We start from the raw sequence: 27703 nt of genomic DNA, 5'->3' as shown, positions 1-27703 counted from the left end.
GCAGTATTTTTATAGACCAGGTTGTCACGGACACGGCGATACATAAATAAAGTATACATATTAAGCAAGTTTTACACAATGATTTCATTTTTGAAAAAAAAAATAAAAAATGTAAATCATGTTTTAGTGTTTCCATAGTCTGAGAGCAATAGTTTTTTCATTTTTTGGGCAATTATTTGGGGTAGGGTATGAGTTTTGCGGGATGAGATGACCGATTAGCACTATTTTGGGGTGCGTATGACTTTGATCGCCTGCTATTTCACTTTTTGTGATGTAAGGTTACCGTAAAAAAGCTATTTTTTTTTTTTTGTTTTCACCTGAGGGGTTAGGTCATGTGATGTTTTTTATAGAGCAGGTCATTATGGACGCGGCGATACCCAATATGTATACTTTTTTTTAAATTTACTTAAGTTTTACACAACAGCTTTTTTTAAAACAAAATTATGTTTTAGTGTCTCCATATTCTGAGCCATAGTTTTATTTTTTTGGGCGACTGTCTTAGGTAGGGGCTCATTTTTTGCGGGAGGTGGTGACTTAAATTGGTACTATTTTGGTGGGCATATGCCTTTTTGATCGCTTGTACTTTTTTCCGATGTAAGGTGACCAAAAAAATAAAAATATGGTTTATTTAGCAGTTTATTTTTTACAGTGTTCATCTGAGGGGTTAGGTCATGTGATATGTTTATAGAGCCGGTTGATACGGACACAGCGATAACTAATATGTCTACTTTTTTTCCCCTAATTTTTACCAATTTTTTTTTTTTACTTTATTTGGGGAAAATGAAGTTGGTTTATATTTACTTGAAACTTAAATTTATTAAAAAAAATTTTTTGGGGGGGGGGGGAAGCTCTATTTTTTCACTTTATTTTTTGTCCCACTTTGGGACTTAAACTTTTGGGGGTCTAATCCCCTTTACAATGCATTCCAATACTTCTGTATTGGAATGCATTAGCTGTATGAGTATTACAGTGTGTATTACTCATACAGCTTCCGGCCTGTGAGATCCAGGGGGCTGGATCTCACAGGCTCGTCACCGGAAGGCAGCGCCGATGCCCAAGGAAGGCATCGCGCTGCCTTTCATGCCATCGGGTCCCCCCCTACAGCCGCACGGGGACCCGATGGCACCGCCGCAACCTGTGAAAGCCACAAACCGCAGGTCTGAATTGACCTGCGGTTTGCGGTGATCGCCGACAGTGAGGGGGTGGGGGGCATAGGACCCCCCCGCACATTGTCCCCGGGTGCCTGCTCAATGATTTGTTCCAGCGGCGGTGATCGGAACTACACACGACATACCGGTACATCAGGTGTCCACAACAGGTTAATCGTTAAATTTAACTCCGGAAAGTCTACAAGGTATATGTAAGAAAACTGAGCCCAGCTGACGGAACAGGCACACGGCAGCATGGACATCAATGATGAGGTAACCAAACTGCACCAATAACTTCATACTGGTGTAAGACAAGCTTGGGATTCCGTACCAGGATAGCAGAGGATGGTTTCAACCAACCAACCTCTGGGTTATGGGCCAAGCATGCTTCCGCTGCGCCCCTCTGCTCGACGAAACAAGGCCAGCCGGGAACCCACCTGCCCGCACAACTTCAAAAAGGTCAGAGGCAGTCTTAAGGGTTTCACAAGATCTTTACTTTGCACTAGCCAGAAGACACAGGGACTAAGGAGTGGCGACAGGTTACAGGACCTGTTCAGCATACATAGCCCCAGCTTATATGTGTGAGCCTGGCAGTAAGGGAGTATGAGGACAGAAGAATGCACCGTCTCTATTGCCATTTTGTAGCTCCCTGGGACAGCATGCAAGGGGAGTCTCCTCCCGGAGGCAACAGTTATGCCTCTGAAGTTATGGGCATTACATACAATGAAGGCAGGGACCCTAATGTTCACGACGCCAGCACCCCAGGTACAAATAGATAGAATAGCCTAGAGAACAGTTTAGTTGGGCATAAGTTGACATTTACTGAAAATTTCTTGTTCTGAGGTAGATACCAATTTATTGCCATAGAAGGGATAGCTGTAATCCACACAATAAGAAATCCCAGCCAGGATGGAGCTACCTCCCATTGTAACAAATCTGGGTAGGATCTCTAACTTCAGGCTGACCCATACTATCTCCAGGTGTAGAGTATACTATACCCTTTGCAAATGCATACAATTTCCGTTAATATTGTCCAAGGAGGAATGCCAGCATTGCGCAAAACTGTAGATCGTGAATAGACACTGTAGGCTACTCCAGTCACACTGGGTCCCTGCCTTCATTGTAGGACCCCTTTAGCTTAACTTCCTGCCTCCTACCTTGTTAATTTTATGTGTCAGGACACAAGTAGGAGGCAAGTGTCAGCCGGTCCCGTACAGAGACAGCAAGTGGCATCAAGTGACAGTAGGTCTGGCACAGAAGCCATGAGGCATCAAGTCAGACATACCAAGCCAGGTTGCTCGCCTAAAAGGTTAAAGTCTTCAATCTTGTCATTTAAGTGCAGCCAGAAACTTAACTCCACCTTTAGATCTCATTAGGTGATGCCACTATCATCTGAGCATGCACAGAGACCATTTAGATCCACACACAGATTCTAAATTAAAGTAATTAGAATGGTCAAGGCAATCCAGCTGGTTAAACCCATGCATGGTTTACTTACCTGACAATTAGTTTGCATGGATTACTTACCAATGTTGGAGTATGTGCTGCCAAAGCAAGCACTAATATTGTCATGCAGCCTCTGCATACGCAGTGTTGGTAAGACAAGGCGCTATCCCATCTGCTGACTGTTTCAGGCTGATCCTGCTGAACTCCATTAAGGAACAGCAGATCTAAGCTCCATAACCCCATAGTTGTCCATAGTGAGGTAACCACCAGGTGCATTACTCACTTCATGGGGGTTAGGAGCAAGCCAGGGGACCTCCAGCTTAGAAGGTACTGGCACAGCCACTTATAGGGAAGGAAGGATGAGGATGAACCCACCGATCGACCCAGGCCGTCAGAGAACCCACCTATTGGCTCCGACTCCAGGAGGGTTCCGGGCTGCTAAGGGACCTCTTCCCAGATAGGTGTTAGCAAGGCTACTCGAGACCTGGAAGGAGAGGCCGGTCACCCCCCCCCGATCCTAGACCCAGCCTTAGGCCCTAAAAAGTTATTGTAGAATCTCTTCAACACCTAGAGCAGGAAACCTCTCTGCATCTATCCCCTGTAGGGACAGGAAGAACAGTGGTGGGTGGAGGTGGGAGGGACCTTTTAACCTCAGTTTCCTGTCCCAAGAAGGTCAAAGGGGAACAACCTCCTGTGGTGCGGTCAGGAGGGAAGAGCTGGAAATTAAAGTTAAGCAGCTATATTATTGCTGTATCAGTATCTGATATGTGGGGTCCGACACCCCCTCTGATCAGCTGTTTGAGAAGGCACTAGCGCTCACAGTAGCGACACTGCCTTCCTCAGCTTACCAAGCACAGCGCTGTATATAGCATCATGGCTGTGCTTGGTATTGCAGCTCAACCTCATTTACTTCATTTGGGCTGAGCTGCATCTACACCATGTGACTGATGAACGTGACATTACATGGCCTTGGTTAAGCTGCCCAAAGGCCACGGCACTACTGCGAGCTCTAATGCCTTATCAAACAGCTGATCGGTGGAAGGCTCTAGTGTACGACCCCCACCGATCAGATACAGATGACCTATCCAGACGATACTGATGACCTAAGTCTCAGAAAAGCCCTTTACATTAGAATTACAGAATATATATAAAAAAAAATTATATATATATATATATATATATATATATATATATATATATATATATATTATATATATATATATATATATATATTCTATTTTTTTTGACCATACATTTTACATCATTAGGGCCAGGCATTTACAGTGCACACCTTGCCTTTATCATACCTCGCTTCCTTGGTGTATGTGGACATGCTCTGGAGGCATTAAAAGCACAGTAGATAAAACCCTGCCATTCATCTTTGATACAGGGATGAAAAAGACAAAAATCCAGGAAAAGAAACAGGCCAGTCCATGGACTACTGCAAGCACAGGATATCCCACAAACAACCAAATGTAAGTACTGGCACGGCTCTAGTGAGGGAAACAAAATTTATAAATAAAAAAATAATAATTCAAGAACATAATATGGTTGCAAAAATAGAACCTACAAAAAGTATCCGAATGCAAAAAGCAAACCAATATAAAGTATTGTAACAAATATCAATTTTTATTAAAAATGCAACAAAAGGGGTCTGAGGTAGAGGATGCACCCTGCTGCTGACAACAGCCCAAATAAGTCTAAAAAAGTGGCGCAAACTGGCACATCTACACAGTTTATACACTTTTCTTCTGGCATACAGTACTACCATGTTCCGTTTATGTATCATTTTCCGTTTATGTATCACAGCCTAGCTGCAGGTTTATCTGACCCAAAATTACAGCATCATAGGACTAGTTTGACGCTGCGATTTCAGGTTAGTTAAACAGGTTGGACCATGATACATGTGAGGCATACACTCACGTGAACAGCTCCTTCACATTAATGCATGGTTCAAAAGTCTATTTTCAACAAGGTTACAGCTGTAGTCAGAAAGCAATAAAAAAAAAAAAAAAAAAAAAAAAAAAAGTTAGATTTACCCAATAGTTGACATCAGGACCGTGGGAATATGCATGTACTTGCTCACATTTTTCTATAAGGGGAGACTTCTCCAGCTCATCAACCTCTGGTATGGCCTCACACTTGCAGAACCTCATACTGGTTTTTTTAGGGTGCGTTATACCATTCTAGACAACAGAAAGATTATGAATAGCATTATACAAGTGTGCCAACATATTGGATTAAGGATAAAAAAAAAAAAACTTAAAAAAAACAAAACTCAGCAATGTTAGATATCACCTGCGACACAAACCTTCATGCATAGTAGTCTGGTGCACCATGTGACATAGCAAATGTATTGCGTCACCCATGTCTGATCTACCCCAGCCCCATCTGCAACTGTAATACCTGTGGGATTATCACAATGGTGCAGATGCAGGTTGTGTATATGCAATCAGATGGAGGTGGTGCAAAACCATGTTGTAGTGTGTAAAGCTAAGGATCAGATTTATGTATATTAAAATGATGCTTTGGTTCTTGACAGCTTCATATGTCAGATAATGTACACATATCCAAATTGAAATATAGAAAAATTTCCACTCTTACCTTCAAAATAACTTTTCCAAATGGCCAAACAAAGTACTTTGCAAGCCTCCAACACAGCACACCTACATTAGGAGAAATATGAACTACCATAAAGATTTTGTTATACAGTCGCAAGAAAAAGTATGTGAACCCTTTGGAATGATATGGATTTCTGCACAAATTGGTCATAAAATGTGATCTGATCATCTAACTTGTATAGTTAGAGACTCATAGCAGCCGAAACGCGTCACTTACCACATGTATGTGACCATTAAAAACACTTGAAAATTATAACCAAAGTGAGTGCCGGTCCTTTCTATACAAGTATCTGCGGACCTTCCCTGGACACGTGCACTCCATCACCGACAGCGGAGTGCCGCCTGTATCTTCCTTAGATCTGATCTTCATCTAAGTCACAACAATAAACAGTCTGCTTAAACTAATAAACAAATAATTAAATGTTACCATATTTTTATTGAACACACCATGTAAACATTCACAGTGCAGGTGGAAAAAGTATGTGAACCCTTAGACTAATGACATCTCCAAGAGCTAATTGGAGTGAGGCGTCAACCAACTGGAGTCCAATCAATGAGATGAGATTGGAGGTGTGGTTACAGCTGCCCTTCCCTATAAAAAACACACACCAGTTCTGGGTTTGCTTTTGACAAGAAGCATTGCCTGATGTGAATGATGCCTCGCACAAAAGAGCTCTCAGAAGACCTACGATTAAGAATTGTTGACTTCCATAAAGCTGAAAAGGGTTAAAAAAAGTATCTCCAAAAGCCTTGCTGTTCATCAGTCCACGGTAACACAAATTGTCTATAAATGGAAAAAGTTCAGAACTGCTGCTACTCTCCCTAGGAGTGGCCGTCCTGTAAAGAGGTGAAGAAGAATCCTAGAGGGTCAGCTAAAGACTTACAAAAGTATCTGGCATATGCTAACAACCCTGTTAGCGAATCTATGATACGTAAAACACTAAACAAGAATGGATTTCATGGGAGGATACCACAGAGGAAGCCACTGCTGTCCAAAAAAAACATTGCTGCACGTTTACAGTTTGCACAGGAGCACCTGGATGTTCCACAGCAGTACTGGCAAAATATTCTGTGGACAGTTGAAACCAAAATTGAGTTGTCTGGAAGAAACACACAACACTATGTGGAGAAAAAGAGGCACAGCACACCAACATCAAAACCTCATCCCAACTGTAAAGTATGGTGGTGGGGGCATCATGGTTTGGGGCTGCTTTGCTGCGTCAGGGCCTGGATGGATTGCTATCAAAGGAAAAATGAATTCCCAAGTTTATCAAGACATTTTGCAGGAGAACTTAAGGCCATCTGTCCACCAGCTGAAGCTCAGAGGATGGGTGTTGCAACAGGACAACGACCCAAAGCATGGAAGTAAAACAGAATGGCTTAAACAGAAGAAAATTACACCTTCTGGAGTGGCCAAACCCAACTGAGATGCTGTGGCATGACCTCAAGAAAGCGATTCACACCAGACATCCCAAGAATATTGCTGAACTGAAACAGTTCTGTAAAGAGGAATGGTCAAGAATTACTCCTGACCGTTGTGCACGTCTGATCTGCAACTACAGGAAACGTTTGGTTGAAGTTATTGCTGCCAAAGGAGGTTCAACCAGTTATTGAATCCAAGGGTTCACATACTTTTTCCACCTGCACTGTGAATGTTTACATGGCATGTTCAATAAAAACATTTAATTCTGTGTGTGTTATTAGTAGACTGTGATTGTCTATTGTTGTGACTTAGATAAAGATCAGATCACATTTTATGACCAATTTGTGCAGAAATCCATATCATTCCAAAGGGTTCACATACTTTTTCTTGCAACTGTATAGTTAACATGGCTGAAAGTTTGAGTAACTCAAGGATGTAAAAATATTGTCTCCGTCTGTGCTCTTTATACGAGGAGCACACAACCTGTCTCTGGCCCCTATCCCCCTGAACAGACAGCAGATCGCACAGGCAGAGGACCAGCAGGACTATTTTTTTTATGGCGTTTAATGTAAGGGATACTTGTATAGTGCAGGTCGTTATGGACACGGCAAAACCAGGGCTGTGGAGTCTGAGTTGTTATAAAATGGACCGACTCCAAAAATATGTAATAAATTTGTACAGTTAGTTCAATGCAGTATGTGCTAAATATGGTTTCATAAGAATTTGGGGAAATGTCCTAGAAATGTCTGTTCTATTCCTGATCTAAGGATCTAGGCTTTTAGTTGGGATGAATGTGTGCTGCCCTTTATGTAGATGCTCAGTAATGAAGCTCCTCTGCTACAGATCAGAGGAAAAAGAGCACTGGGAAGGAATGGCTGCACTCATCTCAGATCTGCTAGAGAAAACAGGATAAAAGGAGGTTCTCACTAGTTACAAAGATTAGCTTTCAACATAAAAGGGACAGTTAAAAGACATTTTCTAAATCCATTGGTCAGTAGATTTTACTTTAGTCATGAACTATAGAGTCTAGACCAGGGATGTGCAAACAGCCCTCCAGCTGTTTTAAAACTACAAATCCCATCATGCCCTGCTGTAGGCAGACTGGGAATGATGGGATTTGTAGTTTTACAACAGCTGGAGGGCCGAGTTTGCCCAACCCTGGTCTAGACAGATTAGCAGGTCTCACTGCACACAGGTTTCTATGGTAATCTGTATACCTGATTAGCAGAGAGCAGGAGTGATCTCACCCCCACGGAATGATGGGACTGAGCTCTGAGTGAACTTATAAGGTTTAGCAAGATTACCTGCAGTAAGCAAAAGGTCCAAGTGTTGAGGACTGAGAAGCATGGCTTTACCTGTAATTGTGTTAGAACTCACAATCTCCTGCTCCGTCAAAGTTAGTTAATATATGCTAATAAGTGCTGGAGACCCACCCACAGCCTGAGGAGACAAAGTGAGTGCAAACTGCCTGTCAGCCAGTAAATCAATGTGCTGAGAAAACCCCTTTAAGGCAAGTTCCCTTACGTCCTACCAGCAGCACAGATGGGGTTAACTGCCCCTGTGGACTGGTAGGACCGGCGGAATTTTAATGAGCCCAAGAACCAATAAACGATCTTCAGCTCCCTGAAAGGGAGGAGATCACCCCCCAGCCCACCGTGTTTTTTTCTGTCCTCTGGACAGGTGGACTGGCGGTGTCGCTCCCTCTGAGGGAGCTGAAGAGTGCTAGGGGCTCTATTTTTCTTTGAATCTAAAAAGTTTGCCCTCCATGGCCTCTCATTGCCTTTATTATAGGCTGGTCGGCGTTTCTATCTGGGGTACCTTCGGGGTGAGGGGTGTCCCCTCCCCCCTTCTTTGAACCCAGCTGTGGTATCCGTCCTTCCTCGCCACATGTGAGCGGCGCTATGGCCGTCGGGTGCCGCTGGGGTACTGTCGGGGAGGGGGGTGTCCCCTCCCCTCTTCTTCCACTCAAGTGCTGCGGTATCCCGTCCTTCTTTCGCCGCATGTGTGCGGCGCTATGGGCGCCGCCATCTCCGGAAGTGACGCGCACTAGGTGCGCTACGTCACTTCCGGTTTTTCCATAGCGATGCCGTGAGGGTTTAAACTGTCTCCCCATGTCATCCTGGTATCCAGGATTAGGTGGGGGAGACAATTAGGGCTTGCTGAGCCTGTTTAGGCTCTGTTATCCCTCTGGGCTAGTTACGATTGGGGCGGGGCTTCCTCCTCTTAAGCGCCCAGAGCCTGTCAGTCAGTGCTCTGGTTGCGTCGCTTTCACAAGCTAGCTCCAGAGTTCCCTGTGCCTTGAGATATTTAGTATTGCTTGGCTTGGGATTGTGGTTTCCTCTTTTACAGCTCTATTGTCTGCTAGTGCTGGTGGGCCCCCATAAGGTTTTGTTTCACCACCTCCAGGTAAAATTGTAGGTGTTATGACCTGTGTTCTTTCTAATTACAGACTATGGCTTCCCCTAAGGATCCGGATCAGAAGCTGGGGCCAAGAGGAAGCATCTGGCGTGTTACGAATGTAACACCCCCTTAGACGACAGCTGTCCATACTCTAGATGTGAGAGTTGTCGCACGGCATCCACGGAACCCACGATGCAAGAAATGTTTCAGTGGACGAAGACATACGTGGATGACTCCATTAAGGGAGTGGTGCGGCTGCTGAATGAGAGGCTACCAGGACCCTCAGACTCCCATGGAGGTGGTCGCACCGGTCGAAAGACCTACCCCCTGTTCTCCGGGGTCTTCTTCTGAGGAAGAGGAATCTACTTCTTGCTTTTTCCCCTCCAGAAAAGACGCAGAAGTTACTCAAGTCCATCAGGTCGGGGGACCATGATGTTAACATGGGGGAGTCCTCCGATCCCGCCGGACGGACACAGCGTGTCTTTAGAGCGGATGAGACCCTTCTCTCCGTGATGCGCACGGAATGGAGAAAGCCTGAGAAAGGTCTAGTTCTCACTAGAAAATTCAAACTGATGTACCCGATGGCTAAACCCTTGGTGGAATCGTGGGGTTCCGTTCCCAAGGTGGACATGGCTATAGCCAAGTTGTCCCGGCGCACTCTAGTTCCTGCAGACGATGGGTCTAGTCTGCAGGACCCTCTAGACCGGAGGGCAGAGTGCACCCTTAGGAGGAGTTACGTGGCGGCTGCTGCCTCCGCATCAACTTCTATTGCGGCCACGGAGGTAGCCGCCTATTTACGCTCTAAGCTTAACCGAATCCAGACGGACGTTGATCAGAGCGTATCAAGAGACGATATCCTGGCAGCCTTCAAGTCGGCCAATCTGGCCATGGACCTTCTGGTCGATTCTACCCAGATGCAGCTGAAGCTGGCCGCCAAAACTATGGCCCTAGTTTCAGCTGCCTGCAGACCACTCTGACTGAAACCTTGGATCGCTGATAACGCGTCCAAGTTCAATCTTTGTGGGCTCCCCTTCGAACCGGATAGGCTATTCGGGTCCGAATTGGACAAGATAATGGAGGGGCTCTCCGATAAAAAGGGGAAGAGCCTCCCCCCGCAGCCCTTTCGGGGACGCCCCAGGCAGGAGAAGAAAGGCGGAGGTCGTCCAGGGCAGCAGTCTAGGCGCAGAGATTGGGGGGGGACCATCTCGTAAATATTCGAGACGCTCCCGCAAACCCACCAGGGAGGCAAAACCCTCCTGACTATGGGCCTCTTCGAGGCTCTTGGATAAGCCCTGCTGCCCCTGCAGTATCTCCCCTAGATTTTCCCGTACCCCTCCCCCAGATTCCCGTGGGGGGTCGTCTTACCCATTTCAAAGACTCTTGGAGCCGGTTGATTGCAGACCCCTGGGTCCAGGACATAGTTTCCCTCGGGTACCGGGTAGATTTTATCTCTCTCCCCCCAGAGAGATTCATCGCCACACGAAACTTCGGGTCTGCCAAACAAGTGGTCCTAGAATCTTACATTCAGGACTATATTTCCAAGGGAGCCCTAGAGGAGGTGCCGGCAGGGGAGAGGGGCCTAGGGATTTATTCACCAGTGTTCCTGGTTCCCAAAAAGACGGGAGATCTCCGGATGATCATCGACTTGAGATTTCTCAATCGATTTATAAGGAAAACAAGGTTTTGCATGGAAACCATAAGGTCAGGTCAGCCATATCCTCAACCCTGGGGACGTCATGGCTACTCTGGACCTCAAGGATGCGTATCTTCACATTCCGATCCATTCCACGTCCCGGAAACTCCTCAGGATCGCGGTCCAGATTTCAGGGGTTCGCAGGCACTTTCAGTTCGCCGCGCTTCCCTTCGGAATCTCTTCTGCCCCCCTTATCTTCACCAAGGTGGTGGTGTCGGTGGTGGCAGCTTTGAGACTTCAAGGACTGACTATTATTCCTTATCTGGACGATTGGCTTTTCATAGCCTCTTCAGTTCCGATCATTACCCACCATCTTCAGGTCGCAATCTCTTTTCTCTTCCGCCTAGGCTGGATTATCAACTGGCAGAAGTCGAATGTGAGCCCATCGACTTCAATCCATTACTTAGGATTCGTGGTCGACTCTGTGGAGATGTCCCTCCGGTTGACTCCAGAAAGGAGAGCGCGCATTCAGGACCTGGCAAAGGTCCTTTATGTCCCTCGTCGAGTCTCTATCCGGACTCTCATGAAGATGCTGGGGCTCATGTCAGCGGCTGCGGATGCAGTCCCTTGGGCACTATGGCACCTCCGTCCTCTTCAGTCGGAGGTCTTACACCTATGGAACGGCAGCCCTGCGGGGCTAGATTCCCTGTGCTCCCTGTCCGGTCAAACCCGGAATTCCCTCAGATGGTGGTTTCAGCTACCACCAGGGAAGTCTATGACCCAACCAGCTTGGGTCATATTGACTACAGACGCGTCCCTTGTAGGCTGGGGCGCTCACCTGGACGGATCCCCAATACAGGGATCTTGGTCTCCTCTGGAGCGGCGTCTTTCTTCCAATCTTCGCGAGATGCGAGCTATCCGGCTAGCCCTCCTTCACTTTGCCCCTCAGATCCGGGGCAAAGCAGTGAAAGTCCAGTCAGACAATATGACTGCAGTTCTCTATATAAACAAACAGGGAGGCACAAGATCACTGCCCCTTCTGTCAGAGATCGGGGTGATTCTTCGGTGGGCAGAGACAAACCTTTCCCATCTATCTGCCGTTCATATTCGAGGCTCCCTCAATATGATAGCGGACCGCTTAAGTCGAGGATTACCGACCATGGAGTGGTCTCTGCATCCGGAGATCTTCAGGCAGCTAGTTCACAGATGGGGTATGCCAGAAGTGGATCTCATGGCAACCAGGTTCAACGCCAAGGTGCTGAGGTTCTGTTCCCTCTACAGGGAAGACAACCCCCTGGCGATAGATGCTCTGTCAATACCGTGGAGGTTCAGGCTGGCTTACATCTTCCCTCTGTTTTCCATGATACCGAGGGTATTGATGAAAATCCGTCAGGATCAGGCCTCGGTAATAGCCATCATACCGTTTTGGCCCAGAAGATCCTGGTTTACCCAGCTCATTCAGATGAGTCGGGGACAATACTGGAGACTCCCCCCGGAGCAGACCCTGGTGTCGTGGGACACTCACCTCTGCCCAGATCTGCACAGGTTCAACCTGCCAGCCTGGAGGTTGATCAGTCCCTTCCCAACATAGAAGGGCTTTCCGAGTCGGTCCTGAGAACTTTGTCGCATTCCCGAGCAGAGTCTACAAAGAAGGCCTACTCCAGGATCATGAGAATCTTCGTGGCATGGTGCGATTCCAGACAGGTGGCGTCCGCAGATCCGCCCCTTCCTGCGATACTTCAATTTCTTCAAGATGGATTAGATAGAGGCCTATCTCCAGCTACCTTGAAGGTACAGGTTTATGCCATCTCAGCCTGTCTCAACAGGCCACATTCTCGGGACCCACTCATTAAACGCTTCCTGAAGGGAGCTGAAAGACTAAAGCCTACTATTCTGAAACCTATCCCCCAGTGGGATCTTTCAGTAGTGCTCAGGGGGCTAGCATCTCCCCCCTTCGAGCCCTTGGAGGAGGTAAATTTCAAATTTTTGACTTTAAAGATGGTTTTTCTTCTGGCTATAGCTTCAGCCAAAAGAATTTCTGAATTGCAGGCTCTCTCTGCAAATCACCAGTACATTATTTTCCTACAGAATAGAGTACTCCTGAAGTTTTTACCCTACTTCAGTGCCTACTTTGCAGAATATCAATCAGGTAATCTCTTTACCAGTTTTGTTTACAGCCTCCTCCTCTGATACTCCAGCTACAGACCCGCTGGATATTTCAAGATGCCTCCAGATCTATGTGGATAGATCTAGAGAGTTCAGGATAGATGAGAATCTTCTTATCCTGTTTGCCGGTAAGTCTAAAGGCCGTAAAGCGTCTAAAGCTACCATTAGTCACTGGATCAAGGAGGCCATTATGGAAGCTTTCGTCTCCCAATCCTTAGATCCTCCTGAGTTTGTGAGAGCCCATTCTACTAGGGCAGTCTCCACCTCGGTTGCGGAGAGAAGACTCCTCCCCTTAGAGTTGATCTGTAAGGCGGCCTCCTGGAGCTCTGAGTCAACCTTCATCTCCCATTATAGGATAGATGCTAGGATGGCAGAGTTTTCGGCTTTTGGGCAGACTGTTCTTAGTTCTGCCAGGCATGAGGACCCTCCCTAGGGGATTCTTCTTGCCATCTCCCCATCTGTGCTGCTGGTAGGACGTAAGGGAATCGTTAATTTCTAACGATAATTTGTTTTCCCTTAGTCCTAACAGCAGCACACAAATATCCCACCCTAAATACATTATGCTTGTTAAAAACACGGTGGGCTGGGGGGTGATCTCCTCCCTTTCAGGGAGCTGAAGATCGTTTATTGGTTCTTGGGCTCATTAAAATTCCGCCGGTCCTACCAGTCCACAGGGGCAGTTAACCCCATCTGTGCTGCTGTTAGGACTAAGGGAAAAAAATTATCGTTAGAAATTAACGATACTTCTTAGTATATCTAAACTTTCAATAAACTGTGCATAAATCAATTGTCCAGTGCATGTGCTCTCTGTATGCTTTAGGCCTCATGCACACGGACGTTTTTTTTTTTTTTCGGTCCGCAAAACTGATTTCCGTTGTTCCGTGACAGTTTTTTTCGTCCGTGGGTCTTCCTTGATTTTTGGAGGATCCACGGACATGAAAAAAAAGTTGTTTTGGTGTCCGCCTGGCCGTGCGGAGCCAAACGGATCTGTCCTGACTTACAATGCAAGTCAATGGGGACGGATCCGTTTGACGTTGACACAATATGGTGCAATTGCAAACGGATCCGTCCCCCATTGACTTTCAATGTAAAGTCAGGAGTCCCTATTATACCATCGGATCAGAGTTTTATCCAATCCGATGGTATATTTTAACTTGAAGCGTCCCCATCACCATGGGAACGCCTCTATGTTAGAATATACCATCGGATTTGAGTTAGATCGTGAAACTCATATCCGACAGTATATTCTAACAGAGGCGTGAGGAGTTAATTGTGCATATCATAGCCCCCTGTAAGAGATCAGGTGCTGCCAGGCAGGAGGGGGCAAAACCCCTTCCCTCCCCTGTATTACATTCATTGGTGGCCAGTGCACCTCTTCCCCCCCCCTCCCCTAGTTAAAATCACGTTCCGAATCCCCCATCATTGGTGGCCAGTGCGGCCTCACCTCTTCCCCCCCCCCCCCCCCCCCTCCTTGTTAAAATCACGTTCCCCCATCATTGGTGGCAGCGGAGAGTTCCGATCGGAGTCCCAGTTTAATCGCTGGGGCTCCGATCGGTAACCATGGCAACCAGGACGCTACTGCAGTCCTGGTTGCCATGGTTACTTAGCAATTTTCAGAAGCATTATAACTTACCTTCGCTGTCTGTGACCGGGCGGGCTGCTCCTACTGGTAAGTGAAAGGGCTGTGCGGCGCATTGCTTATAGCACAGACCTGTCACTTACCAGTAGGAGGAGCGCCCGGCCGGTCACAGACAGACATCGCAGGCAGTGAGGCCGCACTGGCCACCAATGAATGTAATACAGGGGAGGGAGGGGGTTCTGCCCCCTCCTGCCTGGCAGCACCTGATCTCTTACAGGGGGCTATGATATGCACAATTAACTCCTCAGGTGCTGCACCTGAGGGGTTAATTGTGCGGATCACAGCCCCCTGTAAGAGATCGGGTGCTGCCAGGCAGCAGGGGGCAGTCATGTACACAGTTCTTAGTATATTCTAACTGGAAGCGTCCCCATCACTATGGAAACGCCTCTGTGTGTTAGAATATACTGTCGGATTTGTGTTTTCACGAAGTGAAAACTCAGCTCTGAAAAAGCTTTTATGCAGACGGATCTGCGATCAGTCTGTGTAAAAGTGGCCTACGGCCACGGACGCCAATCTTGTGTGCATCAGTGTTTCTTCACAGACCCATTGACTTGAATGGGTCCGTGAACCATTGTCAGTCAAAAAAAAAAAAAATAGGACAGGTCTTATTTTTTTGGACGGACAGGAAACACGGATCACGGCCGTGGATGAACAACGGTGCATTTTCCGTGTTTTCAACGGACCCATTGAAAGTCAATGGGTCCGCAGAAAATCACGGAAAACGGAACAACGGCCACGCATGCACACAACGGTCGTGTGCATGAGGCCTCATGCTTTAGTGTGCATTTCCTCTGAGCTCATGTTTGGAGAGGTTTGCTGGATTCTATAATATGCTATACATAGAATATAAGGGGGAAAACTGTTTTCTAACATCTCAAATTCAGAAATACAAAGACACAAAATACAAAAAAAGTTTCCGCTTAAACATGCGCCATGTATGAGGGAGTGGGAGTCAGGGGAAATTGAGGAGTCGTAGCCGAGGCTTTGGATTACCGACTCCACAGCCCTGGGTGAAACCAAATATGTTGAGATTTTTTATTATTTTTTTTCAACGGAAAATAATGGCAAAAAAAGTTCTCTTTAATGGACTAATAGCTAATATTTTTATCGCTTCTAAAATACAATACATAAAAAAATTACAATACAGAAATACTGTAAGTGCTATACTGACATTCGCCAGCAGGCTGAGAGAGGCACAAACTGCTAGGAAACTAAAGGCAGGCTGGGGGGCTTCACTAGGCCCCAGCCTGTCTACACTGACATTGACACCCCGCAATCTCAACTTCAGGGCGCTGATGGGAGATAAAGAGAGTCCGCTCCTACTGTAACCGTTTACATGCCATGGGCACTATTGCTTGTGGCATGTAAGGGGTTAAAAGGCCTGCAGGTTATGTTAGTCGTGCCCCTGCTCTTTGCTGCACAGGAGACCCGTGCATAGTTTAGACTGGGCCTTTTTATTGTAGCCCAGCCTAAGTGCCCCTTAGTGACCACCATAAAAAGGCGTTTTGGTGGCCACTAAGGGGTTAAAATTCAATTTGGACACCTTAAAAAATAAAATGTACATGAGATTTGTCAAATCTCATTCACTTTGCTGGTATTACTCGGCTGTATTATGCTGGAGTTGTTCCCGCACAGAACTTCTGCAGAAGAAAAAACGTGTACCCGCAACATGAGAAGCCACCCATAGGGTCCTGCCACATGTCGTGGCTGTGCTGTGTTTTGAGGGTGGTTTTTGCAACAACATACCTTCATTTATGGCTTTCTTCCAGCAAAGGGAAAACACACGGCAGACTTCTATTACAAGATGAGTTACAATAATGTAATTAATTTTTGCTGTGTACGACTTACTTCCCCTTCTCGCCCACACTTTGCAGTTTTGCTTCACCCCCACCCCCCCATACGTTGAAAAGGTGACAAGTGGTGCCTAAAACCCCTAAAAAGTTGCAAAAGTACACAGCTGTCTATTGCATAGTATACATAGAACTGCACCTCTGCTCCCAGTGCAATAAATGGGAACAGCACAGCAGTTATACCAACTCTGCTCTACGAAAAGGACAGAGGCGTGTGCTTAAAGGGGTATTCCCATCACAGACAATTGGGGCATATCGCTAGGATATGCCCCCATTGTCTGATAGGTGTGGGTCCCACCTCTGGGACCCACACCTACAATGAGAACTGAGCGGGTAGAGTTGTGGCTGGAGGACCCCTGGTTTACCGGGGTCCGGCCACCACAAAAATGCTGCTCCCAAATACGCGCGGCCCCCGCTCCCATTCATTTCTATGGGGCCAACGGAAATAGCAAAGCCAGCGCTCTGCTATTTACAGCGGCCCCATAGAAATTAATGGAGGGCAACTGCACATGCGCTCTCCACCACTTTCCCTGCGGGTCCCAGAGGTGGATCCCGCCCATATCAGACAATGGGGGCATATCCTAGTGATGTGCCCCCATTGTCTGTGATGGCATAACCCATTTAAGAACAGCCGATTGGCAGGCGTGTTGGCCACCCGGTAATCAGATATTGATAGTCAATCCTGAGGATAGGCCATCAATATTAAAATCCCAAACAATTTGGACACTTTTGCCTAGATACGTTACTTCACTTATTCTATAGCACCTGTAACAGAGTAACAGTCACTTTTTGAGACACACAGTTAATAAATCAAGCCCCAAAAAAATATATTAAAAAAATAATTTCAAGTGCCTTTTTTTTTTTTTTTTTTTAACCATACCATAAGGAAATCCAAGAATGGAGATAAACATCATGAATGAAATTAGGAAATAAAACAGGCTGATCCACCATCCAAATAAGAGCAGATAGAGAATATTCCCAAAAGTTAGAGTTGAATCTGAAAAATAATATCAGTATATTAGACCAAGACATTGGGGCACAGATTTCATGTGCATCTCATGCATATAACAGCGCAGATTTACTAAAACAGTCCTAAATTCAGAATGCCAATTTTTCAGTGTGTCACACTGTATGATCAATGATAAAATTAGTTTTGCGCCACCTTTTGGTTTTATGGGTCTGAGGACCATATTGTTTGTCACATTGTTCTATTTCTATTGCTACTACAGTCGTTCCTCCCTCATTCAGTTTTACGGTTGACCAGCAGTACATCTCTGACTACACAGGGAGAAGGTGCCAATAATAGATGCCAATCAGCCTTCTATTGGCCAAGTGGCAGCACAAATATACAGGCCACTTACCAGGAATGCAGAGGACAGCGCTCATTGGCTTTTACCAAAAAAGGAGAGAGAGAACACAGTTGGCACTATGCGTTATGGTGTAGATGACTATCTCTCAGTGTCCATGCAAAAAAATCAAAGTAGTGCTCTGCCTAGATAAATAGCTGAATGTCATCAACGGTAGAAAAAAAAAAAAAAAAAAAAAAAAAAGGGAAAACAAGGCGGCACTCACCGAATCTTCGTTAAATCGTGGGTTTATTCGGTCTAAAACATAGCGAGTGCGGGTCACATAAAGCAGAAAGAAAGGCAACAGCCGTTTCGCGCTACAACAGCGCTTTGTCGAGCCTACTGTGATGTGAAAGGGGAGCGCCCAATATACCTGTCTCCTCCCTGCATGTCACTGCTGAACAGGTGCATCAATCAAATATTCGGATCACCTTCGTATACATATAAAATCTTAAAATTGTATAAAGACAGCAAGATCATTTTTGTCATTGAGGCCTAAACCTCCCGTGGCATTACTTTTAATAATCCATTGTGCTTCTCGTTACAATAAAATGCGCTTTCTATCTCCTCCTCTAGTTGGTAGATTAACCCTCTCAATCCCTGCACATTTTAAGGCCTCTTTCACACGGGCGTTGCGGGAAAATGTGCGGGTGCGTTGCGGGAACACGCGTGATTTTTCCACGCGAGTGCAAAACATTGTAATGAGTTATGCACTCGTGTGAGAAAAATCACACATGTTTGGTACCCAAACCCGAACTTCTTCACAGAAGTTTGGGATCGGTGTTCTGTAGATTGCTATTATTTTCCCTTATAACCATGTTATAAGGGAAAATACATTCTGAATACAGAATGCATAGTAAAATAGCGCTGGAGGGGTTAAAAAAAAAATAGAAAATAATTTAACTCACCTTAATCCACTTGATCGCGGAGCCCGGCATCTCCTTCTGTCTTCATCTTAGCTGTGTGGAGCAACAGGACCTGTGGTGATCCATCACATGATCTTTTACCATGGTGATGGACCATGTGATGACCGGAGTGACGTCACCACAGGTCCTGTTGCTGCTCAGAGCCAAGATGAAGACAGGAGATGCCGGGCTCCGCGAACAAGTGGATTAAGAGGAGTTAAATTATTTTTTTAACCCCTCCAGCGCCATTTTACTTTGCATTCTGTATTCAGAATGCTATTATTTTCCCTTATAACCATGTTATAAGGGGAAAAAATAATAATAATAATGATCGGGTCTCCATCCCGATAGTCTCCTAGCAACCGTGCGTGAAAATCGCACCGCATCCGCGGATGCTTGCGATTTTCACGCAACCCCATTCACTTCTATGGGGCCTGCGTTTCGTGAAAAACGCAGAATATAGAGCATGCTGCGATTTTCACGCAACGCATAAGTGATGCGTGAAAATCACCGCTCATGTGAACAGCCCCATAGAAATGAATGGGTCGTATTCAGTGCGGGTGCAATGCATTCAACTCACGCATCGCATCCGCGCGGAATACTCGTTCGTGTGAAACGGGCCTAACACTTCTTTATTACCCTGATGTTCCTCGTTAATATGTTCTATAAGGCGTGTAGCGCCAATACCTATAACAATCGATCTTTTGTGCTCCAAATCGCACGTATAGGGGGGTGTCTATGGGTTTTACCAATATAAAATCTTTCACATGGGCAAAAAAAAATAATAACATACACTACATAAGCTGACTTGCAGTTAATGAATTGCTTAATAGTGTGTGTTATGTGTCCTATCTGGACATGTTTCCCGGTTCGCATTGCATTACACAGAGCACTGTCCACATCTGAAGTTTCCCATGGGACTCCATCTATCCAACCAAGTGTGGCTTGTATCTGAAAAGATTACTGCTGGTCACCATATCTCCTATAGGTTTTTGCGCTCTTAAAGCTAACAATCGGTTTGTTTATCACTTTATCGATTTAATTGCTCATCTCGCTGTAACATGTGCCAATTATTTAAGATTTTGATGGTTTGGGCCATGGGAGAATATTCAACTGTCAACACTGCTCTAGTGTTCTGCGGTATTTTACTATGTGTTTTTTGCTGTTTTTTCTTTCCATATATCTTTACTTTGCCTACGTGCATATGCTTTGTCATAAGCTTTATCAACACAACACATAAAAAGCTTTTTTAGATACATCGACGATGTATTTATTATTTGGGGAGGGGACCGAGATCAATTCAGTTTGTTTGTTCAGTACTTAAACGATAACATGAACATGACTTTCACTAGCAAAATAGATGAACACGCCATTGAATTCTTAGACGTCCAAGTTAGAATTATCAATGAGGATATCGATACTACCATATATAGAAAACCCAGTTCAACAAACTCCCTTTTGCATTACCATAGCGTCCACCCGCCGCATGTAGCTGCAGCTGTCCCGTATGGTCAATTTGTCAGACTTGCAAGGATCATCAAAAATGATAGCGTTTGAAAACCAGAGTAAAGATCTCAAAAATAGATTCATGCAACATGGATACCCACCTCTTTTGATTGATAAAGCTTATGACAAAGCATATGCACGTAGGCAAAGTAAAGATATATGGAAAAAGAAAAAACACATTATAGTAAAATACCGCAGAACACTAGAGCAGTGTTCACATTTGAATATTCTCCCATGGGCCAAACCATCAAAAATGCCATTTTAAATAATTGGCACATGTTACAGCGAGATGAACAATTAAATCGATAAAGTGATAAACAAACCAAATTGTTAGCTTTAAGAGCAAAAACTATAGGAGATATGGTGACAAGCAGTAATCTTTTCAGATACAAGCCACACTTGGTTGGATAGATGGAGTCCCATGGGAAACTTCAGATGTGGACAGTGCTCTATGTGTAATGCAATGCGAACCGGGAAACATGTCCAGATAGGACACATAACACACACTATTAAGCAATTCATTAACTGCAAGTCAGCTTATGTAGTGTATGCGATTATTTTTTTTTGCCCATGTGAAAGATTTTATATTGGTAAAACCCATAGACCCCTATACGTGTGATTTAGACAGCACAAAAGATAGACTGCTACAGGTATTGGCGCTACACACCTTATAGAACATATTAACGAGGAACATCAGGGTAATAAAGAAGTGTTAAAATGTGCAGGCATTGAGAGAGTTAATCTACCAACTAGAGGAGGAGATAGAAAGCGCATTTTATTGCAACGAGAAGCACAATGGATTATTAAAAGTAATGCCATCGGAGGTTTAGGCCTCAATGACAAAAATGATCTTGCTGTCTTTATACAATTTTAAGATATTATATGTATACGAAGGTGATCCGAATATTTGATTGATTGATGCACCTGTTCAGTAGTGACGTGCAGGGAGGAGACAGGTATATTGGGCGCTCCCCTTTCACGTCACAGTAGGCTCGACAAAGCGCTGTTGTATCGCGAAACGGCTGTTGCCTTTCTTTCTGCTTTATGTGACCCGCACCCACTATGTTTTAGACCGAATAAAGCCACGATTTAACAAAGATTCGGCGAGTGTCGCCTTGTTTTCTCTTTTTTTTTTTCTTCTACCATTGAGGACATTGGTTTTTACCACCTCCTGTCACAGAGTTGTAGGTAATGTCTGTGTGATCAGTGCCGTGCAATAACCAGTAAGCCCTTTCCCTTACTAGGCTACAGGTTCAGATTTTCTGACAGTTTTTGAAGTCAGGAGAAAGTATTTGCGACTGATATTACTGTTCCCCATTTTTTAATCTACTCCTCGTTTTAGCATCACAAAATGCATAAAAATTACCTGAAAGCGTGGTCTCGTCATAATAGCCAGAGCATGCCCCATCTACCTCCTTAACGTTGACCTTAAACTTTTCACATCCATACTAGATAGTCACCTTACCACTCTAATGCATTCTGACCAGGGAGGGTCGATTCAAGGTTGGCAAGCACTAGATAATGTGAGGAAGGTGTGAAATATTCAGTGGGCCAATATGAAATCTCAGCCCATCTCCTTATTAGCACTTGACATTGACAAGGATTTTGATAGCCTTTCTCGGTTCTGATCTTTACCAAGTCATGACCACCATGGGAATTTCTGGAGCCTTCCTAAGTTCTATACAAGCTCTTTATTCAACCCCAACTGTGTATATTATAGTAGAGATATTAGTAGAGGCAGGCATCAAGGATGTCACCTTTCTTTCATTGCAATTCCCACTCGTCAGTTCACAACTTAGAGGACCTTTCACTGGCCCTGACATTACAATATTAGTACCTGGCAACATAGGGCATGTTGAGTCCGTGCACAAATTTTTTTTTTTTTTTCAGATGTCCTGCCCCTTCTGTGCCCCCCCGTTCTCTTTTGCCATCCTGTATGCTAATTATTAGCATCGGTACAGGGAGGAGAAGACTGCCGCATTTCTTAAGGGGCGTCTCCTTCTCCCTGGCTGTGAGCTGTCCAATCACAGCAGAGCGGGTGTCAAGGTGAGCTTTTTTTCCCCCCTCAAGGGCTGTAACACGCTCAGCCTATAAGCTTCTACAATATATCCTGATGTCTGAGAATTCATATTGCGTCCAGGTCGAGGTCTCCTTCACTTTCTATCTCAGCAGTTATTCATAGAGTTCATTGCATTTCATTGTATGGCAAACATAATGCCGCTCTAAATGATTCCAGAGAACGATTCTCAAAAGTATGGAACCCATGGTTAAACAGTGCCAGCTCTCCTAACTTGCAGTACTTCCTGTCTCTATAGAAGACCTGACTGCTCTGCTTCTCTCCCTTCCCTACTTTTCCTCTTGGGCCAGGACAGTAACAGGAGTTGAGCCTTTTTTTCATATTGCATTAGGCCTTATGCACACGTTGGCAAACAGTGGGCCCGCAATATATGGGCACCTGCCGTTTGTGCACCACATCACGGATGCGGACTGACTTGGAATGGGTTTGCAATCTGGAAGGTGCAGTGCAGAACGGAACAAAAGCACTACGGAGTGCTTCTGTGGGTTTTCTCTCCATGGCTCCGCACTGAAAAAGAGTAGTGCATGCACTATACTGCGATGCCGACAGTTGGCTATGGATTGCGAGTCCGCATGCGGCTGGCACGCGGTCGATGCCCTGCAATTTGCGGTCGACAGCATGGGCACAGGCCAATAACCGCTGTGTTCATGACGTCTTACTCATGTTGTAGGTAATGTTCTTACTGTTTCGTTCTTATGCATACCGCTTCTTCAAGTCATATGTAACACCATATGTAACTGCCAGCATTCAAAGCACAAAGTAAATCAGACACTTTACACATGTATATAAATTAGCAAAGCTATACACATTAAAGCTGGCCATACATAGCTGTCGCTTATACACACTGCTCAAAAAAAATAAAGGGAACACAAAAATAACATCCTAGATCTGAGTTAATTAAATATTCTTCTGAAATACTTTGTTCTTTACATAGTTGAATGTGCTGACAACAAAATCACAAAAATAAAAAAAAATGTAAATCAAATTTTTCAACCCATGGAGGTCTGGATTTGGAGTCACACTCAAAATGAAAGTGGAAAAACACACTACAGGCTGATCCAACTTTGATGTAATGTCCTTAAAACAAGTCAAAATGAGGGTCAGTAGTGTGTGTGGCCTCCACGTGCCTGTATGACCTCCCTACAACGACTGTGCATGCTCCTGATGAGGTGGCGGACGGTCTCCTGAGGGATCTCCTCCCAAACCTGGACTAAAGCATCTGCCAACTCCTGGACAGTCTGTGGTGCAACGCGACGTTGGTGAATAGAGCGAGACATGATGTCCCAGATGTGCTCAATTGGATTCAGGTCTGGGGAACGGGCGGGCCAGTCCATAGCATCAATGCCTTCGTCTTGCAGGAACTGCTGACACACTCCAGCCACATGAGGTCTAGCATTGTCTTGCATTAGGAGGAACCCAGGGCCAACCGCACCAGCATATGGCCTCACAAGGGGTCAGAGTATCTCATCTCGGTACCTAATGGCAGTCAGGCTACCTCTGGCGAGCACATGGAGGGCTGTGCGGCCCTCCAAAGAAATGCCACCCCACACCATTACCGACTCAATGCCAAACCGGTCATGCTGGAGGATGTTGCAGGCAGCAGAACATTCTCCACGGCGTCTCCAGACTCTGTCACATGTGCTCAGTGTGAACCTGCTTTCATCTGTGAAGAGCACAGGGTGCCAGTGGCGAATTTGCCAATCTTTCTGTTCTCTGGCAAATGCCAAACGTCCTGCACGGTGTTGGGCTGTAAGCACAACTCCCACCTGTGGACGTCGGGCCCTCATATCACCCTCATGGAGTCTGTTTCTGACCGTTTGAGCAGACACATGCACATTTGTGGCCTGCTGGAGTCATTTTGCAGGGCTCTGGCAGTGCTCCTCCTGTTCCTCCTTGCACAAAGGCGGAGGTAGCGGTCCTGCTGATGGGTTGTTGCCCTCCTACACGTCTCCTGATGTACTGGCCTGTCTCCTGGTAGCGCCTCCATGCTCTGGACACTACGCTGACAGACACAGCAAACCTTCTTGCCACAGCTCGCATTGATGTGCCATCCTGGATAAGCTGCACTACTTGAGCTACTTGTGTGGGTTGTAGACTCCGTCTCATGCTACCACTAGAGTGAAAGCACCGCCAGCATTCAAAAGTGACCAAAACATCAGCCAGGAAGCATAGGAACTGAGAAGTGGTCACCACCTGCAGAACCACTCCTTTATTGGGGGTGTCTTGCTAATTGCCTATAATTTCCACCTGTTGTCTATCCCATTTGCACAACAGCATGTGAAATTGATTGTCACTCAGTGTTGCTTCCTAAGTGGACAGTGTGATTGACTTGGAGTTACATTGTGTTGTTTAAGTGTTCCCTTTATTTTTTTGAGCAGTGTATTTAGTGGCTGGCAGCAGCTCATCACCCCAATAATATAAGGACTGAGGAAATGAATCCGATCTGACTGATCCTTGTACACCCCTCCCCCCCGCCGCCCCCATATCAGCCATCAGGAGAGAGCAGGGAGGCCATTATCTATATTAGATGGTTGGCCAATACATATCTAATGTGTATGGTCAGCCGCAGAATATCATTTCTTTAAAACCAACAACAATCTTATGGCCATTATATATCTGTACATGTTTCACTTTTTACACTGTTCCCATCAAACCATTTGCATGAAAAGTTATCATACCAACTGACATCTTCACTACATTTAGCTCAGAGTAGAGTTCTTTTACAATATCAGACCGATCCTCCCATGGTCTTTCTGTTACATGACTTTTCCATTTTTTGAAACCAAACTGAAAAAATAAAATGATATATTATATACACACACAGAACGAATGTAGTATGACAGTGTATAGTAATAATGCACAAACACCATAGATAAAGAAACCTACATAAATAGAAACTATATATGAGTAGAGGTTACATAGGAGTCTATTATGTGTGTGGCTAAGGGACATTTCTGGGGTCACAATATTGATGACCTGTTCTAAGAACAGTCCATCAATATCAGATCGATGGGGTCCACCATTCAACTGTTTATAGGGACTGTTGCTGGGATGAGCAGTGCATCCTCTTCCTTGTTTACACTACACAATGCAAACTTACTGGTGGCTATACATGGCATTTGTGAAAGTGAATGCCTTTAAAAAAGGAACCTGTCAACTGCACAGTGCTGCCCTCACTGACAGACTGGATGATTTCAGCAGTCAGAACTTTTACAATGTTGACCTGCTGAACCCCACCTCCGTACTTTCATGTCACTCCTCGTCAAGAGGCGGCAGAGACAAGCACGCTGATCAGGTGGCCACAGGAGCTTCATTTCTGACAGCCAGACCCCTGCTGTAACAGCCATAGGATGTAACTACAATGCCGGCCATTTAAATCCTTAGATGTGGTGGTCAATGGTGAACAGTACATTTAAGTGGTTTACAGAGTGAGGGGGCTCATTTTCTTACCCCATCAGCATCCGGTAAGGCCTCTGGGTGTCCCAGCTATTTTTTATATTGCTGCTCCTGCCCGTGCCCCTTGGAGGTTTACAAACACCTGGCATAGCACATTGGTACCCTGTACCCATATACTATGCCAGGATTAGCCGAGCGCAGTGGGTTCCTGCTCCGGTAAAGGTAAGAGAACTGCATGTTAGCTCCCTTAGCAGAGCAGGCAGAAGCAGGAGCCCACTCCGCTCAGCTAATCCTGGCATAGTACATGGGTACAGGGTACCCATGTGCTATGCCAGGAGTTAGTAATCCTCCGGGGGGGCGCTCCTGCCTGTACTCACTGCAGTGCTGCGGCCCCATTCGTAAAGTGTCTACAGCCCGAACTCTGCTGAGCTGTCAGCGGTGTACAGAAATGCCAGTTTTAAGTGCACAGGGAACGGTGCACTTTAGGTAGGGAAATGACTAATAAAAAACATAAAATCCATTCATAAAGTATATTAGAAAAACTTTTATTAGGGACATCTTATTAAAATTCTACTCAAAAGGTTTAGTTACTCTTTACACTTACACACACACACACTTGCCTTGTAGTTGTTAGACAGTTTAAGAGCCTCCACCTCGTTCTCTGCAGTTATGGTGGTTTTCACAAGGCAGAGGTCACAAGGCTGTACCTCTTCTGAGTGATGAGGACAACATGGAGACGAGACTGCCCCTACAACGACAATGTAAATGTTTATGTCCATAATACTTTGAACATGGAGGGAAGAAAATGTCTCCTCCTGTCTATGAAAATCTGCTACCACTTTAGGACAAAAGGAGTGATCAAATTTAAGGACAATCCAATCTGCTAAAAACCTAAGAAAAGGTTCCTTTACCTTAAGACCCTGAAACTCATGTACCCTATGGGCAGATGTGATGGCAACTAAGAACAATGTTAAAGGGTTTCTGTCACCCTGCAAAACTCATTTTTTTTTTTTGGATAGTTAGATTGCTCATAGTGCGATATAGCAGAATATAATGCTCTTACTTTCATGCGGCCGATTCTTTATAAAACGAACTTTTATAATATGTAAATGAGGGCTCTACCAGCAAGTAGGGCGTCTACTTGCTGGTAGCTGCTGCAGAAATCCGCCCCCTCGCCGTGTTGATTGACAGGGCCAGCCGTGATCTCCTCCTCCGGCCGGCCCTGTCAGTAATTCAAAAATCGTGCGCCTCGCGTCATTCGGCGCAGGCGCTCTGAGATGAGGAGGCTCGTATCCTCAGCACTCCCTCAGTGCGCCTGCGCCGATGACATCACCGAAAGAGAAGACGTCATCGGCGCAGGCGCACTGAGGGAGTGCTGAGGAGACGAGCCTCCTCATCTCAGAGCGCCTGCGCCGAATGACGCGAGGCGCGCGATTTTTGAATTACTGACAGGGCCGGCCGGCCGGCGGAGGAGATCACGGCTGGCCCTGTCAATCAACACGGCGAGGGGGCGGATTTCTGCAGCAGCTACCAGCAAGTAGACGCCCTACTTGCTGGTAGAGCCCTCATTTACATATTATAAAAGTTCGTTTTATAAAGAATCGGCCGCATGAAAGTAAGTAAGAGCATTATATTCTGCTATATCGCACTATGAGCAATCTAACTATCCAAAAAAAAAAAAAATGAGTTTTGCAGGGTGACAGAAACCCTTTAAGGCAAGAATAAAATAAAAAAAAAAGTCTAAGTGACTAAGGCCCCTTTCACAGGAGCGAGTCTTCCACACGGGTGCAATGCGTGATGTGAACGCATAGCACCCGCACTGAATCCTCACCCATTCATTTCAATGGGTCTGTGTACAGGAGCGTTTTTTTATTCACGCATCAGTTCTTCATTGCGTGAAAAATGCAGCATGGAAATGGGGCTTCAGTGAAAAACACATTTCATCTGCAAGCAAGTGCGGATGCAGTGCGTTTTTCACTGATGGTTGGTAAGGCTACATGCACACGTATGTGTCTTGCGGTCTGAAAAAAAAAAATAATAATCCGTATGCCAGCCGTTTTTTGGCGGATCCATTGTAACAATGCCTAAAACTGACAATAAGATATGTTCTATTTTTTTTTTGCGGGGCTACAGAACGCACATACATT

General features: G+C 45.4%; 1 protein-coding gene across 1 annotated transcript in view; it reads right to left on the bottom strand.

Annotated features, from left to right (window-relative positions):
• Positions 1-27703, bottom strand: part of LOC120984808 (putative cation exchanger C521.04c) — a 158661-nt gene that overhangs the window by 91130 nt on the left and 39828 nt on the right. The window contains exons 4-9 of the mRNA XM_040413434.1: positions 26177-26304; positions 24839-24947; positions 17207-17323; positions 5199-5260; positions 4634-4780; positions 3902-4087 (exon numbers count right to left, since the gene is read on the bottom strand). Of these exons, the coding sequence (XP_040269368.1) occupies positions 3902-4087; positions 4634-4780; positions 5199-5260; positions 17207-17323; positions 24839-24947; positions 26177-26304 (749 nt within the window). The remainder of the gene's footprint in view (positions 1-3901; positions 4088-4633; positions 4781-5198; positions 5261-17206; positions 17324-24838; positions 24948-26176; positions 26305-27703) is intronic.

The sequence above is a fragment of the Bufo bufo genome, chromosome 1 (genome assembly GCF_905171765.1).
Source record: "Bufo bufo chromosome 1, aBufBuf1.1, whole genome shotgun sequence".
Taxonomy (NCBI): Eukaryota; Metazoa; Chordata; class Amphibia; order Anura; family Bufonidae; genus Bufo; species Bufo bufo.
This window is presented reverse-complemented; position numbering and strand designations above follow the sequence as displayed.